General features: G+C 44.9%; 1 protein-coding gene across 1 annotated transcript; it reads left to right on the top strand.

Annotated features, from left to right (window-relative positions):
• Nucleotides 1-464: 464 nt before the first annotated feature.
• LOC106567444 (proteinase-activated receptor 3) lies at nt 465-8,581 on the top strand. Its single transcript, XM_014136712.2, has 2 exons — nt 465-717; nt 6,615-8,581. The coding sequence occupies exons 1-2, from the start codon at nt 651-653 to the stop codon at nt 7,715-7,717; spliced, it is 1,170 nt and encodes a 389-aa protein (XP_013992187.2). The 5' UTR covers nt 465-650; the 3' UTR covers nt 7,718-8,581.
• The last annotated feature ends 4,803 nt before the right edge of the window (nt 8,582-13,384 follow it).

Below are 13,384 nucleotides of genomic sequence, written 5' to 3'. Positions count from 1 at the left end.
AGTAATCGCACAGTATTCAGACCCCTTCACTTTTCCCACATTTTGTTACATTACAGCCTTATTCTAAAATGGATAAAAAAGATTTACACACAATACCTTTTACATAAGTATTCAGACCCTTTACTCAGTACTTTGTTGAAGCACATTTGGCAGATACTGTGATAATGTGGTTGTCCCACCTAGCTACAGTATCTAAGATGAATGCACTAACTGTAAGTCACTCTGTATAAGACAGCTAAATTACTCAAATGTAAACACACATTTTGAGAAAGTAGTTATTCAGCAGCACAAAATTATGCTGGCAACACCAACTTGAAAACATTCCTTCAAAATAAGAGTACCAATAGAAAAGCTTTAATAATGTATCTCTTTGAAGCGTTCTACTGCAACAAATGTGTGTTAGAGATGCAATGTCTTCAAAATACAATGGCTCTTTTGTTTTGAAGGTTTAAACCGGAAGTGTGTTTTCTATTACTGCCTATTGCTCTGCCTTCCTCTCTGGTTTAACTCACTGAGAAAAACTTGACGGAACAAGAACAGACAGACTTTTTGACAGAGATGTGACCTCGCTGGACGTCTATAGAGATCTGCCTATATTGTTAATAGCTAGAGTTTATTATTTCATAGGACTGTTCAGATAAACTGTGGCAATGGGGAAACTGGTGTTTTTTTTACTTGTTTCATCTCTTTTGCTGGATGTGACCTTTCAATCCAAAGGTAAAGACAACTCCTTATTATTGATGACTGTTTATCAATAAGTAATAATTATTGAAATACTTCTAAACTGAAATGATTAAAAATGACCATTTAGTGATGGTTTCTAATAATATTTTATTTTGCCAACTGTGAGATTTATCCAGTTTGATCTATTGCAAGCTTTTTTGGGGGACTATAATAACATTTAACACAAAAAAATATATATTAAAATGTCAATATGTTTTTTGCAATAACTTACCTATATTTATACAGTAGATATGTGAATCACTGAACCAAAGCCTTATGTATGATTTGACTAATCGACAGGGCACAGATTGACCGCTCTCTCTTCTGATTCAGTCACTCGTCCTATGTTCCAGCATGTTACAGTGAAAGCCACGTGTTTGACTAACACCTGAGTCCTTTCCTTGTCAGCAGCTCTACTCATTACCATAGATAGGAAACTAAGTCATGCCATGTCAAATGACCTTACTTTACTTAATGTACTGTATGCTTTATTTTATTGGAAAACCAAATGCATATTGTCATTTTTACTTTCACTTCTTAATTGTCACTGCGCATGTCATACAGTGAGCTCTAAAAGTATTGGGATATTTTCAGTTGTTTTGGTTCAGTTCTCCATTATTTTGTGGCCAACAAAAATGAATGGTAAATAATATATTGTGTCATTTTGGAGTCACTTTATTGTAAATTAGAATAGAATATGTTTCGAAACATTCATGTGGATGCTACCATGACTACAGATAGTCCTGAATGAACCGTGAATAATGATGAGTGAGAAAGTTACAGATGCACAAATATCATTCCCCCATGAAAATGCTAACCTCCCCTGTTATTGTAATGGTGAGAGGTTAGCAGATCTTGGAGGTATGATATAAAATGCTAACCTCCCCTGTTATTGTAATGGTGAGAGGTTAGCAGATATTGGAGGTATGATATTTGTACATCTGTAACTGTGTCTCACTCATCATTATTCACAATTCATGAATCATGGTAGCATACAGAAACATATTCTATCTTATTTAGAATAAAAGTGTCTCCAAAATTACACTATACATTATTTACCATTAATTTCTACTGGGCAAAAAATTATCAAAACAAACAGCAAATGCATCCAACAAGTTTATAGAGTCACAAGATTGATGTAATCACTGCGTGCTAGGAATATGGGACCAAACACAAAAATGTTGACTACTTTAATAAACATAGGTATTTCTACCAGCACGTCGCATGTGCAACCAGAGGGAAAAAAAACTTTACTCTACACAAAGAGACACATACAAACCTTTCCCTCGCCATCCATTTGGCAGATCTGACCATCATTCTATTCTCCTGATTCCTGCTTACAAGCAAAAACTAAAGCAGGAAGTACCAGTGACTCGCTCTATATGGAACTGGTCAGATGATGCGGATGCTACGCTACAGGACTGTTTTGCTAGCACAGACTGGAATATGTTCCGGGATTCATCCAATGGCATTGAGAAGTATACCACCTCAATCACAGGCTTCATCAATAAATGCATCGATGACGTCATCCCCACTGTGACAGTATGTACATATCCCAACCAGAAGCCATGAATTACAAGCAACAACCGCACCGAGCTAAAGGCTAGAAGCTGCCGCTTTCAAGGAGCGGGACACTAATCCGGATGCTTATAACCTGTTAGGGCTAGGGGGCAGTATTGACACGGCTGGATAAAAAACGTACCCGATTTAATCTGGTTACTACTCCTGCCCAGTAACTAGAATATGCATATAATTATTGGCTTTGGATAGAAAACACTCCAAAGTTTCTAAAACTGTTTGAATGGTGTCTGTGAGTATAACAGAACTCAAATGGCAGGTCAAAACCTGAGAAGATTCTGTACAGGAAGTACCCTGTCTGACCATTTCTTGGCCTTCTTTGCCATCTCTATCCATTACAAAGGATCTCTGCTGTTACGTGACACTTCCTACGGCTGCCATGGGCTCTCAGAAGGCGGCAAAAAGCTGAATCGTGGCTTTGCAGGCTCTGGCTGAAAAAAAGTAGCGCGTTTGGGTAGTGGCTGGTTACAGTACTGTGAGACTCAGGCTCGTGCCCGCGTCGACCGAAAGCTTTGTTTTCTTTCCTCTGTTTACCTAAACGGAGATTCCCGGTCGGAATATTATCGCTTTTTTATGAGAAAAATGGCATAAAAATGGATTTTAAACAGCGGTTGACATGCTTCGAAGTACGGTAATGGAATATTTAGAATTTTTTTGTCACGAATTGCGCCATGCTCGTAACCCTGATTTACCATTTTGGATAGTGTCTGGAACGCACGAACAAAACGCCGCTATTTGGATATAACGATGGATTATTTTGGACCAAACCAACATTTGTTATTGAAGTAGCAGTCCTGGGAGTGCATTCTGACGAAGACAACAAAGGTAATCAAACTTTTGTAATAGTAAATCTGACTTTGGTCAGGGCTAAACTTGGTCGGTGTCTAAATGGCTAGCCGTGATGGCTGGGCTATCTACTGAGAATATTGCAAAATGTGCTTTCACCGAAAAGCTATTTTAAAATCGGACACCTCGATTGCACAAAGGAGTTCTGTATCTATAATTCTTAAAATAATTGTTATGTTTTTTGTGAACGTTTATCGTAAGTAATTTAGTAAATTGTTAGTAAATTCCCCGGAAGTTTGCGGGGGTATGCTAGTTCTGAACGTCACATGCTAATGTAAAAAGCTGTTTTTTGATATAAATATGAACTTGATTGAACAAAACATGCATGTATTGTATAACATAATGTCCTAGGATTGTCATCTGATGAAGATCATCAAAGGTTAGTGCTGCATTTAGCTGTCTTCTGGGTTTATGTGACATTATATGCTAGCTTGAAAAATGGGTGTCTGATTATTTCTGGCTGGGTACTCTGCTGACATAATCTAATGTTTTGCTTTCGTTGTAAAGCCTTTTTGAAATCGGACAGTGTGGTTAGATTAACGAGAGTCTTGTCTTTAAAATGCTGTAAAATAGTCATATGTTTGAGAAATTGAAGTAATAGCATTTCTAAGGTATTTGAAAATCGCGCCACGGGATTCAACTGGCTGTTGCGTAGGTGGGACGAATTCGTCCCGCCTAGCCCAGAGAGGATAAGAAATCCCGCTATGCCCTCAGACAAACTATCAAACAGGCAAAGCATCAATACAGGACTAAGATTGAATCCTACTACAACAACTCTGATGCTCGTCGGATGTGGCAGGGCTTGCAAACTAGTACGCACTACAAAGGGAAACCCAGCCGCGAGCTGCCAAGTGACGCAAGCTTAACAGATGGGCTAAAATACTTTTATGCTCGCTTCGAGGCAAGCAACATTGAAGCATGCATGAGATCACCAGCTGTTCTGGATGACTGTGTGATCATGCTCTCTGTAGCCAATATGAGCAAGACCTTTAAACAGGTCAACATTCACAAGAAGATTACCAGGACGCGTACTCAGAGCATGCGCAGACCAACTGGCAAGTGTCTTCACTGACATTTTCAACCTCTCCCTGACTGAGTCTGTAATACCTACATGTTTCAAGCAGACCACCATAGTCCCTGTGCCCAAGAACGCTAAGCTAACCTGCCTAAATGACTACCGCACCATAGCACTCACGTCAGTAGCAATGAAGTGCTTTGAAAGGCTGGACATGGCTCACAACCCCATCATCCCGGTAACCCTAGACCCACTCCAATTCGCATACCGCCCCAACAGATCCACAGATGACCCAATCTCAATCTCACTCCACATTGCCCTTTCCCACCTGGACAAAAGGAGCACATATGTGAGAATGCTGTTCATTGACTACAGTTTAGCATTCAATACCATAGTGCCCTCAAAGCTCATCACTAAGCTAAGGACCCTGGGACTAAACACCTTCCTCTGCAACTAGATCCCAGACTTCCTGACGGGCCGCTCCCAGGTGGTAAGGGTAGGCAACAACACATCTGCCAAGCTGATCCTCAACAGGGGGCCCCCTCAGGGGTGCATGCTTAGACCCCTCCTGTACTCCCTGTTCACCCACGGCTGCACGGCCAAGAACGACAAAGACACAACAGTGGTAGTAATCACCAACAATGATGAGACAGCCTATAGGGAGGAGGTCAGAGATGTGATGCCAGGACAACAACCTCTCCCTCAACGTGAGCAAGACAATGGAGCTGATCGTGGACTACAGGAAAAGGAGGGCCGAACACTGCCCCATTCACATCGACGGTGTCACGGCTGTCTAGGACCAGTGGGGATGTGGAATCAGGAGCAGGAGACAGAGGGCCGGAGCAACTGTGTTTTAATAATAATAGCAAACGCAATAGCCGTAGGGCACAGGGCGCGTGGCGAAGTCCGCCAGGGGAAAACACATTCCCAAAATTAGCGCACTGAAAAAAAAGCGCACGGGGCGCAGCCCGGCAATATGATGGACAATAACAGCTTACACTCGCAACTGTCCTGAGTGGACAATAAACAATCCTGCACGAGAACCCCAACTGAAAATACACAGTAAATAACCCCCCACTAATGACAAACACAAAACAGGTGCGGGATAAACAGACAAAACCAAAAGACACAGAAACAACGATTGGTGGCAGCTAATAGGCCGGCGATGACGACCGCCGAGCGCCGCCCGACCGAGGAGGGGCGCCACCTTCGTTAGATACTGTGACAGACGGGGCTGTAGTGGAGCAGGTTGAGAGCTTCAAGTTCCTTGGTGTCCACATCACCAACAAACTATCAGGGTCCAAACGCACCAAGAAAGTTGTGAAGAGGGCACGACAATGCCTTTACCCCCTCAGTAGACTGAAAAGATTTGGCATGGGTCCCAATATCCTCAAAAAGTTCCACAGCTGCACCATCAAGAGCATCCTGACAGATTGCATCACCGCCTGTTATGGCAACTGCTCGGCGTCCGACCATAAGGCGCTAAAGAAGGTAGTGTGTGCAGCCCAGTACATCACTGGGGCCAAGCTTCCTGCCATCTAGGACCTATATACTAGGCGGTGTCCGACGAAGGCCCCAAAAATGGTCAAAGACTCCAGTCACCCAAGTCATAGTCGGTTCTCTCTGCTACGTCACGGCAAGCGGTACCGGAGTGGCAAGTCTAGGTCCAAAAGGCTCCTTAACAGATTCTTCCCCCAAGCCATAAGACTGCTGAACAATTAATCAAATGGCCACTTGGACTATTTACATTGACCCCCCCCTCCCCCTTTTGTTTTTACGCTGCTGCTACTCACTCTTTCTTATCTATTCATAGTCACTTTATCCCTACCTACAAATTACCTCTACTAACCTGTACCCCCACACATTGTCGGTACCAGTACCCCCTGTATATAGCCTCGTTATTGTTCTTTTATTGTGTTACTTTTTTTATTAAATGTTTTACTATAGTTTATTTTGTAAATATTTTCTCAACTCTATTTCTTGAACTGCATTGTTGGTTAAGGGCTTGCAAGTAAGCATTTCACAGTAAAGTCTACACCTGTTGTATTCGGCGCATGTGACAAATAATAATTTATTTGATTTGATAAGTGAATTTGTCCAAATACTTTTGGTCCCCTAAAATGGGGGAACTATGTACAAAAAGTGCTGTCATTTCTAAACGGTTCACCTGATATGGATGAAAATACCCTCAAATTAAAGCTGACAGTCTGCACTATCATTTGAAATCTAAAGTGCTAGAGCACAGAGCTAAAACAACAACACATCTCACTGTCCCAATTCTTTTGGAGCTCACTGTATATTCCTATGTAAATAAAAATTGCTAACCAAATGAATGATGAATACACACATGAAAAACAAAAACAAAAGCTGTTTTGAATAGCCTTCAGTGTACTTTCAGTGTGAGTTATAGTGCCAAAACCTAATGTCTCCCTCCCTTCATGTCCTCTTCCAGGAAAAAAAGCCAGGAAATCCAAGAGGAACATCACTGAAGTGGTAAATCCCAGAACATTTAGAGGAGAAATCATCCAGTCAAAGTCTGTCTCTCTCCCTAATGCCACCCAACAGACACAGACACAACAAGCACCCCATTCTACTCCCCTCCTCAGCCCCTCTGCCCTTACCCCTCGGGCGCTGCGGTTGCGAAGCAATGACACAGCGGCGTATCTTGCCGGCCCGCTGAGCACACGGGTCATACCCTGTGTTTATGTACTGGCCGTTGTCGTGGGAATCCCGGCCAACGTTGCCATCTTGTCTGCCGTGGCCACTAAAGTCAGGACAGTGTCGTCAACCATCCTCTACTGCAGCCTGGCCGTCTCCGACCTCTTCCTCCTCCTCTCCCTCGTCTTCAAGGCCCACTACCATCTCCACGGCAACCACTGGATGTTCGGCGAGGCTGCTTGCCGCGTTGTCACGGCCTGTTTCTACGGCAACCTCTACTGCTCGGCCCACACGCTAGCCTGCCTTAGCATCAAGCGCTACCTGGCTGTGGTGCACCCCTTCCTCTACAAGAGCCTTCCCAAGAGGGCGTGCACCGTTTGGGCCAGTCTGGCTGTGTGGGGGGTGTTTGGGGCTGCCGTTGTACCTATACTCCTGGTCCGTCAGAGCTACCACCTACCCCAGCTCGGCCTCACCACCTGCCATGATGTACTCCCCCGGGACTACAGCTCCCATGCTCCTCTGCTCTACTACAATCTGGGCCTGACAATCCTGGGTCTATTAGTCCCCCTGGTGGTCACGGCTGTGTGTTACACATGGATCATCCGAGAACTCAACCGCTCGCACCACGACTGGACACTGTATGTCAAGGCCAGCTCACTGGTGTTTGTGATCTTTGTGGCATGTTTCGGCCCCGCCGCGACACTCCACTTCCTGCATTACGTACACCTGTTGGAGGGCGGAGAGGAGAGCTTCTATGGCTACTTCAAAGTAGCGGTGTGTCTGTGCTGCCTGCATGCCTGCCTGGACCCGTTCCTCTTCCTCCTCATGTCAAAATCAGCCGGATCCAAACTCTACTTCATGACCCTCAAGGGGAAGACACTGAACATCTCCACCTGAATCTTAATCTGGATCAGAATCTGGATTAAAAGTGTCCCCAGATGATCAGAATAATCAGAAAAAGTCCCTGAGCATCCCCAACTGAATTTTACATAATCTGGATTAGAACCTGGATCACAGGCCTAAATTTGTGTCAGAGATCTCAATCTGTAGCTAAACTGTGAATGTACATGTATGTGACTGACTATCAGAGCATCCTCTCTATGACTGAGTATTCTATCCACTTATTCCTAATGAAGATTTGGATCTTAAACAGGCCACAAACAGGATCAGGGTTGGGACAGTTATGGATCTCAGTGTAAATGGGACAACATCTGGTTTAGGATCTAGTTCCATATGTGATATCTTTTTGGATTTGTATGTGACTCTGCTGTTTTTTTTAATGTTTGAGCTGGAAACCAAACGGCAGAAACAGGACCTTTCTGGCAACAAACAGATAGTAATGTCAACTACTGTATCAATAATTGTACACTGTATTCCGAGTAGACTGGACTGGAATTATATTGTGTGTGTGTGTGTGCGTGGATGGGCTTGTATAGGTGTATTATTATTTTCATACAAAACAAGCTTTGTTGATCAATGCTTGGCTCTTTCAGTACATGTTATTAAAGAGAATGTTTTAAATGTACCATGTAGTTACACTAAGTGTACAAGAACGTTAGGAACACCTGCTCTTTCCACAACAGACTGACCAGATGAATCCAGGTGAATGTCACGTCCTGACCAGCAGAGGGCGTAATTGTGTTAGTCTTGGTCAGGATGTGGCAGGTGGTTTGTGTTTGTTAAATGTTTGTGTTGTTGATTGGGACTTCCAATTGAAGGCAGGTGTGTTGATTTGCCTTTGATTGGAAGTCCTATATAGGTGTGTGTGTTTTTCTTTGGGGTTGTGGGTGGTTGTTTTTGCACTGCGTTTCTAGCCTGCAGAACTGTAGCTGTTGTCACCTTTATTGTTTTGTTAAGTGGATGCTTTACTCCTTATTTGTAATTAAATATGAGTATTCACATACCTGCTGCGCCTTGGTCCATTTATGAAGACAGCCGTTACAGAACCACCCACCAAACCAGGACCAAGCAGCAGAAGAGGAGGAAGCCACAGGAGAAGAAAATGGAGGAATGGACCTGGCAGGACGAAAGACAATTCTGGGAGGACAAGTTAAGGGAGCTAAGGAAACCCGAGAGGCACCCCCAATAATTTTTTTTGGGGGGGCACACGGGCAGCTTGGCCAGGCCAGGGAAGAGCCGTAAGCCAGCTACCCGTGACTACAGGGAGGTGCGTATGAGGTGGAGGGCGCCATGTTACGCTGAGGTACGCACCATCTCGCCTATACGGACGCACAGCCCAGTTCGCCCAGTACCAGCGCCCCGCAGGTGCCAGGGCAAGGTGAGCATCGAGCCGGAAGGGGTGATGCCAACCCTGCAATCAAGACCGCCAGCGCGCCCTTTCGGTCCGGTGTTTCCCGCTAGACGCACTAGCATGGAGGTGCGTGTCTCCAGGCTGGCACGTCCAATACCAGCCCCACGCATCAGGAGTCTAGTGTGTCAGCCTAGCCTCGCCAGTCAACAGTCACCAGAGCCGCCCGCCAGTCAACGGTCACCAGAGCCGCCCGCCAGTCGTAAGTCGCCAGAGCCGCCCGCCAGTCGTAAGTCGCCAGAGCCGCCCGCCAGTCGTAAGTCGCCAGAGCCGCCCGCCAGTCGTAAGTCGCCAGAGCCGCCCGCCAGTCGTAAGTCGCCAGAGCCGCCCGCCAGTCGTAAGTCGCCAGAGCCGCCCGCCAGTCGTGAAGTCGCCAGAGCCGCCCGCCAGTCGTAAGTCGCCAGAGCCGCCCGCCAGTCGTAAGTCGCCAGAGCCGCCCGCCAGTCGTAAGTCGCCAGAGCCGCCCGCCAGTCGTAAGTCGCCAGAGCCGCCCGCCAGTCAGGAGCCGCCAGAGCCGCCCGCCAGTCAGGAGCCGCCAGAGCCGCCCGCTAGTCAGGAGCCGCCAGAGTGGCCAGACTGCCCGGAACCGCCAGAGTGGCCAGACTGCCCGGAACCGCCAGAGTGGCCAGACTGCCCGGAACTGCCAGAGTGGCCAGACTGCCCGGAACTGCCAGAGTGGCCAGACTGCCCGGAACTGCCAGAGTGGCCAGACTGCCCGGAACTGCCAGAGTGGCCAGACTGCCCGGAACTGCCAGAGTGGCCAGACTGCCCGGTTCTGCCAGAGGTGCCCGCCTGCCCGGATCTGCCAGGGTGCCCTGCCTGCCCTCCGGCCCAGCCCGAGTGGCCCGCATGCCTTCCGACCCAGCCCGAGTGGTCCGTCTGCCAAGGTCAGCCCGAGTGGCCCGTCTTCCCGGCGCAGCTATCGGCGCCACCAAAGTGGGCGACGCTGAAGGTGAAGCGAGGTCCACGTCCTGCACCTGAGCCACCTCCAGAATAGGTGGGTTGGGGAGGGAGGGTGTAGCACAGTGCCGTCGGTGACGGCAGCCACCCTCCCTTCCCTCCCTTATTGTTTAGGGGTTATTGTTTGTTGGTTTTGTTGGGGTATTGGGGATTTTCTCGTGTTTTCTTTTTTTAGGTGCATCCCGGGGTCTGCACCTTGAGGGGAGGGGGTACTGTCACGTCCTGACCAGCAGAGGGCGTAATTGTGTTAGTCTTGGTCAGGATGTGGCAGGTGGTTTGTGTTTGTTAAATGTTTGTGTTGTTGATTGGGACTTCCAATTGAAGGCAGGTGTGTTGCGTTGCCTTTGATTGGAAGTCCTATATAGGTGTGTGTGTTTTTCTTTGGGGTTGTGGGTGGTTGTTTTTGCACTGCGTGTCTAGCCTGCAGAACTGTAGCCGTTGTCACCTTTATTGTATTGTTAAGTGGATGCTTTACTCCTTATTTGTAATTAAATATGAGTATTCACATACCTGCTGCGCCTTGGTCCATTTATGAAGACAGCCGTTACAGTGAAAGCTATTATCCCTTATTGATGTCACTTGTTAAATCCACTTCAGTCAGTGTAGATAAAGGGGAGAAGACAGGTTAAAGAAGGATTTTTAAGCCTTGAGACATGGATTGTGTACAGTTGAAGTCGGAAGTTTAAATACACCTTAGCCAAATACATTTAAACTCAGTTTTTCACAATTTCGGACATTTAATCCTAGTAAAAATTCCCTGTTTTAGGTCAGTTAGGATCACCACTTTATTTTAAGAATGTGAAATGTCAGAATAATAGTAGAGAGTGAATTATTTCAGCTTTTATTTCTTTCATCACATTCCCAGTGGGTCAGAAGTTTACATACACTCAATTAGTATTTGGTAGCATTGCCTTTAAATTGTTTAACTTGGGTCAAACGTTTCAGCAAGCCTTCCACAAGCTTCCTACTATAAATTGGGTGAATTTTGGCCCATTCCTCCTGACAGAGCTGGTATAACTGAGTCAGGTTTGTAGGCCTCCTTGCTCGCATATTCTTTTTCAGTTCTGCCCACAAATTTTCTATAGGATTGAAGTCTGGGCTTTGTGATGGCCACTCCAATACCTTGACTTTGTTGTCCTTAAGCCATTTTGCCACAACTTTGGAAGTATGCTTGGGGTCATTATCCATTTGGAAGACCAATTTGCGACCAAGCTTTAACCTGTTGGGTCTAGGGGGCAGCATTTGCACGTCTGGATAAAAAAAATGTACCCGATTTAATCTGGTTACTAATCCTACCCAGTAACTAGAATATGCATATACTTATTATATATGGATAGAAAACACTCTAAAGTTTCCAAAACTGTTTGAATGGTGTCTGTGAGTATAACAGAACTCATTTGGCAGGCAAAACCCTGAGACATTTTCTGACAGGAAGTGGATACCTGATGTGTTGTATTGACTTTAAACCTATCCCATTGAAAAACACAGGGGTTTAGGAATATTTTGGCACTTCCTATTGCTTCCACTAGATGTCACCAGCCTTTACAAAGTGTTTTGAGTCTTCTGGAGGGAGATCTGACCGAACAAGAGCCATGGAACGATGATGTCCCATTAGACACCTGGCGCGCGAGTTCATGTTGGGTACCCTCGTTCCAATACGTTATAAAAGAGTATGCATTCGTCCACCTTGAATATTATTCATGTTCTGGTTAAAAAAGGCCCTAATGATTTATGCTATACAACGTTTGACATGTTTGAACGAACGGAAATATATTTTTTCCCCTCGTTCATGACGAGAAGTCCGGCTGGCTTACATCATGTGCTAACGAGACGGAGATTTTTGGACATAAATGATGAGCTTTTTTGAACAAAACTACATTCGTTATGGACCTGTGATACCTGGAAGTGACATCTGATGAAGAGAATCAAAGGTAATGGATTATTTACATAGTATTTTCGATTTTAGATCTCCCCAACATGACGTCTAGTCTGTATCGCAACGCGTATTTTTCTGGGCGCAGTGCTCAGATTATTGCAAAGTGTGATTTCCCAGTAAGGTTATTTTTAAATCTGGCAAGTTGATTGCGTTCAAGAGATGTAAATCTATAATTCTTTAAATGACAATATAATATTTTACCAATGTTTTCTAATTTTAATTATTTAATTTGTTACGCTGACTTGACTGCCGGTTATTGGAGGGAAACAATTTCCTCAACATCAATGCCATAGTAAAACGCTGTTTTTGGATATAAATATGAACTTGATAGAACTAAAAATGCATGCATTGTCTAACATAATGTCCTAGGAGTGTCATCTGATGGAGATTGTAAAAGGTTAGTGCATCATTTTAGCTGGTTTTATGGTTTTGGTGACCCTGTCTTTGACTTGACAAAACATTACACACAACTCTTGTAAATGTACTGTCCTAACATACTCTAAATTTATGCTTTCGCCGTAAAACCTTTTTGAAATCGTAAAACGTGGTTAGATTAAGGAGATGTTTATCTTTCAAATGGTGTAAAGTAGTTGTATTTTTGAAAAATTTGAATTTTGACATTTATTTGGATTCAAATTTGCCGCTCTTGAAATGCACCTGCTGTTGATGGAGTGCACCACGGGTGGCACGCTAGCGTCCCACCTAGCCCCAAGAGGTTTTAACTTCCTGACTGATGTCTTGAGATGTTGCTTCAATGTATCCACATAATTTTCCTCCTCGTGATGCCATCTATTTTGTGAAGTGCACCAGTCCCTCCTGCAGCAAAGAACCCCCACAACATGATGCTGCCACCCCCGTGCTTCACGGTTGGGATGGTGTTCTTCGGCTTGCAAGCCTCCCCCTTTTTTCTCCAAACATAACGATGGTGATTATGGCCAAACAGTTCTATTTTTGTTTCATCAGACCAGAGGACATTTCATCAAAAAGAAAGATCTTTCTCCCCATGTGCAGTTGCAAACCGTAGTCTCCGGCTTTTTTATGGCGGTTTTGGAGCAGTGGCTTCTTCCTTGCTGAGCAGCCTTTCGGGTTATGTCGATATAGGTACTTTTGTATCTGTTTCCTCCAGCATCTTCACAAGGTCCTTTGCTGTTGTTCTGGGATTGATTTGCACTTTTCTCACCAAAGTACGTTCATCTCTTGGAGACACAACGCATCTCCTTCATGAGTGGTATGATGGCTGCGTGGTCCCATGGTGTTTATACTTGCTTACTATTGTTTGTACAGATGAACGTGGTACCTTCAGGCATTTGGAAATTGCTCCCAAGGATGAACCAGACTTGTGGAGGTCTACAATTTTTTT

Source organism: Salmo salar, chromosome ssa01 (assembly GCF_905237065.1).
Source record: "Salmo salar chromosome ssa01, Ssal_v3.1, whole genome shotgun sequence".
Lineage (NCBI taxonomy): Eukaryota > Metazoa > Chordata > Actinopteri > Salmoniformes > Salmonidae > Salmo > Salmo salar.
Note: the sequence above shows the minus strand (reverse complement) of the source record. Positions and strands in the feature narration are given on the sequence as shown.

Coding starts and splice junctions, on each gene's coding strand:
- LOC106567444 (XM_014136712.2), top strand. CDS start 651: ATGGGGAAACTGGTGTTTTTTTTACTTGTTTCATCTCTTTTGCTGGAT. Junction 718..6,614: donor TGTGACCTTTCAATCCAAAG/GTAAAGACAACT, acceptor GTCCTCTTCCAG/GAAAAAAAGCCAGGAAATCC.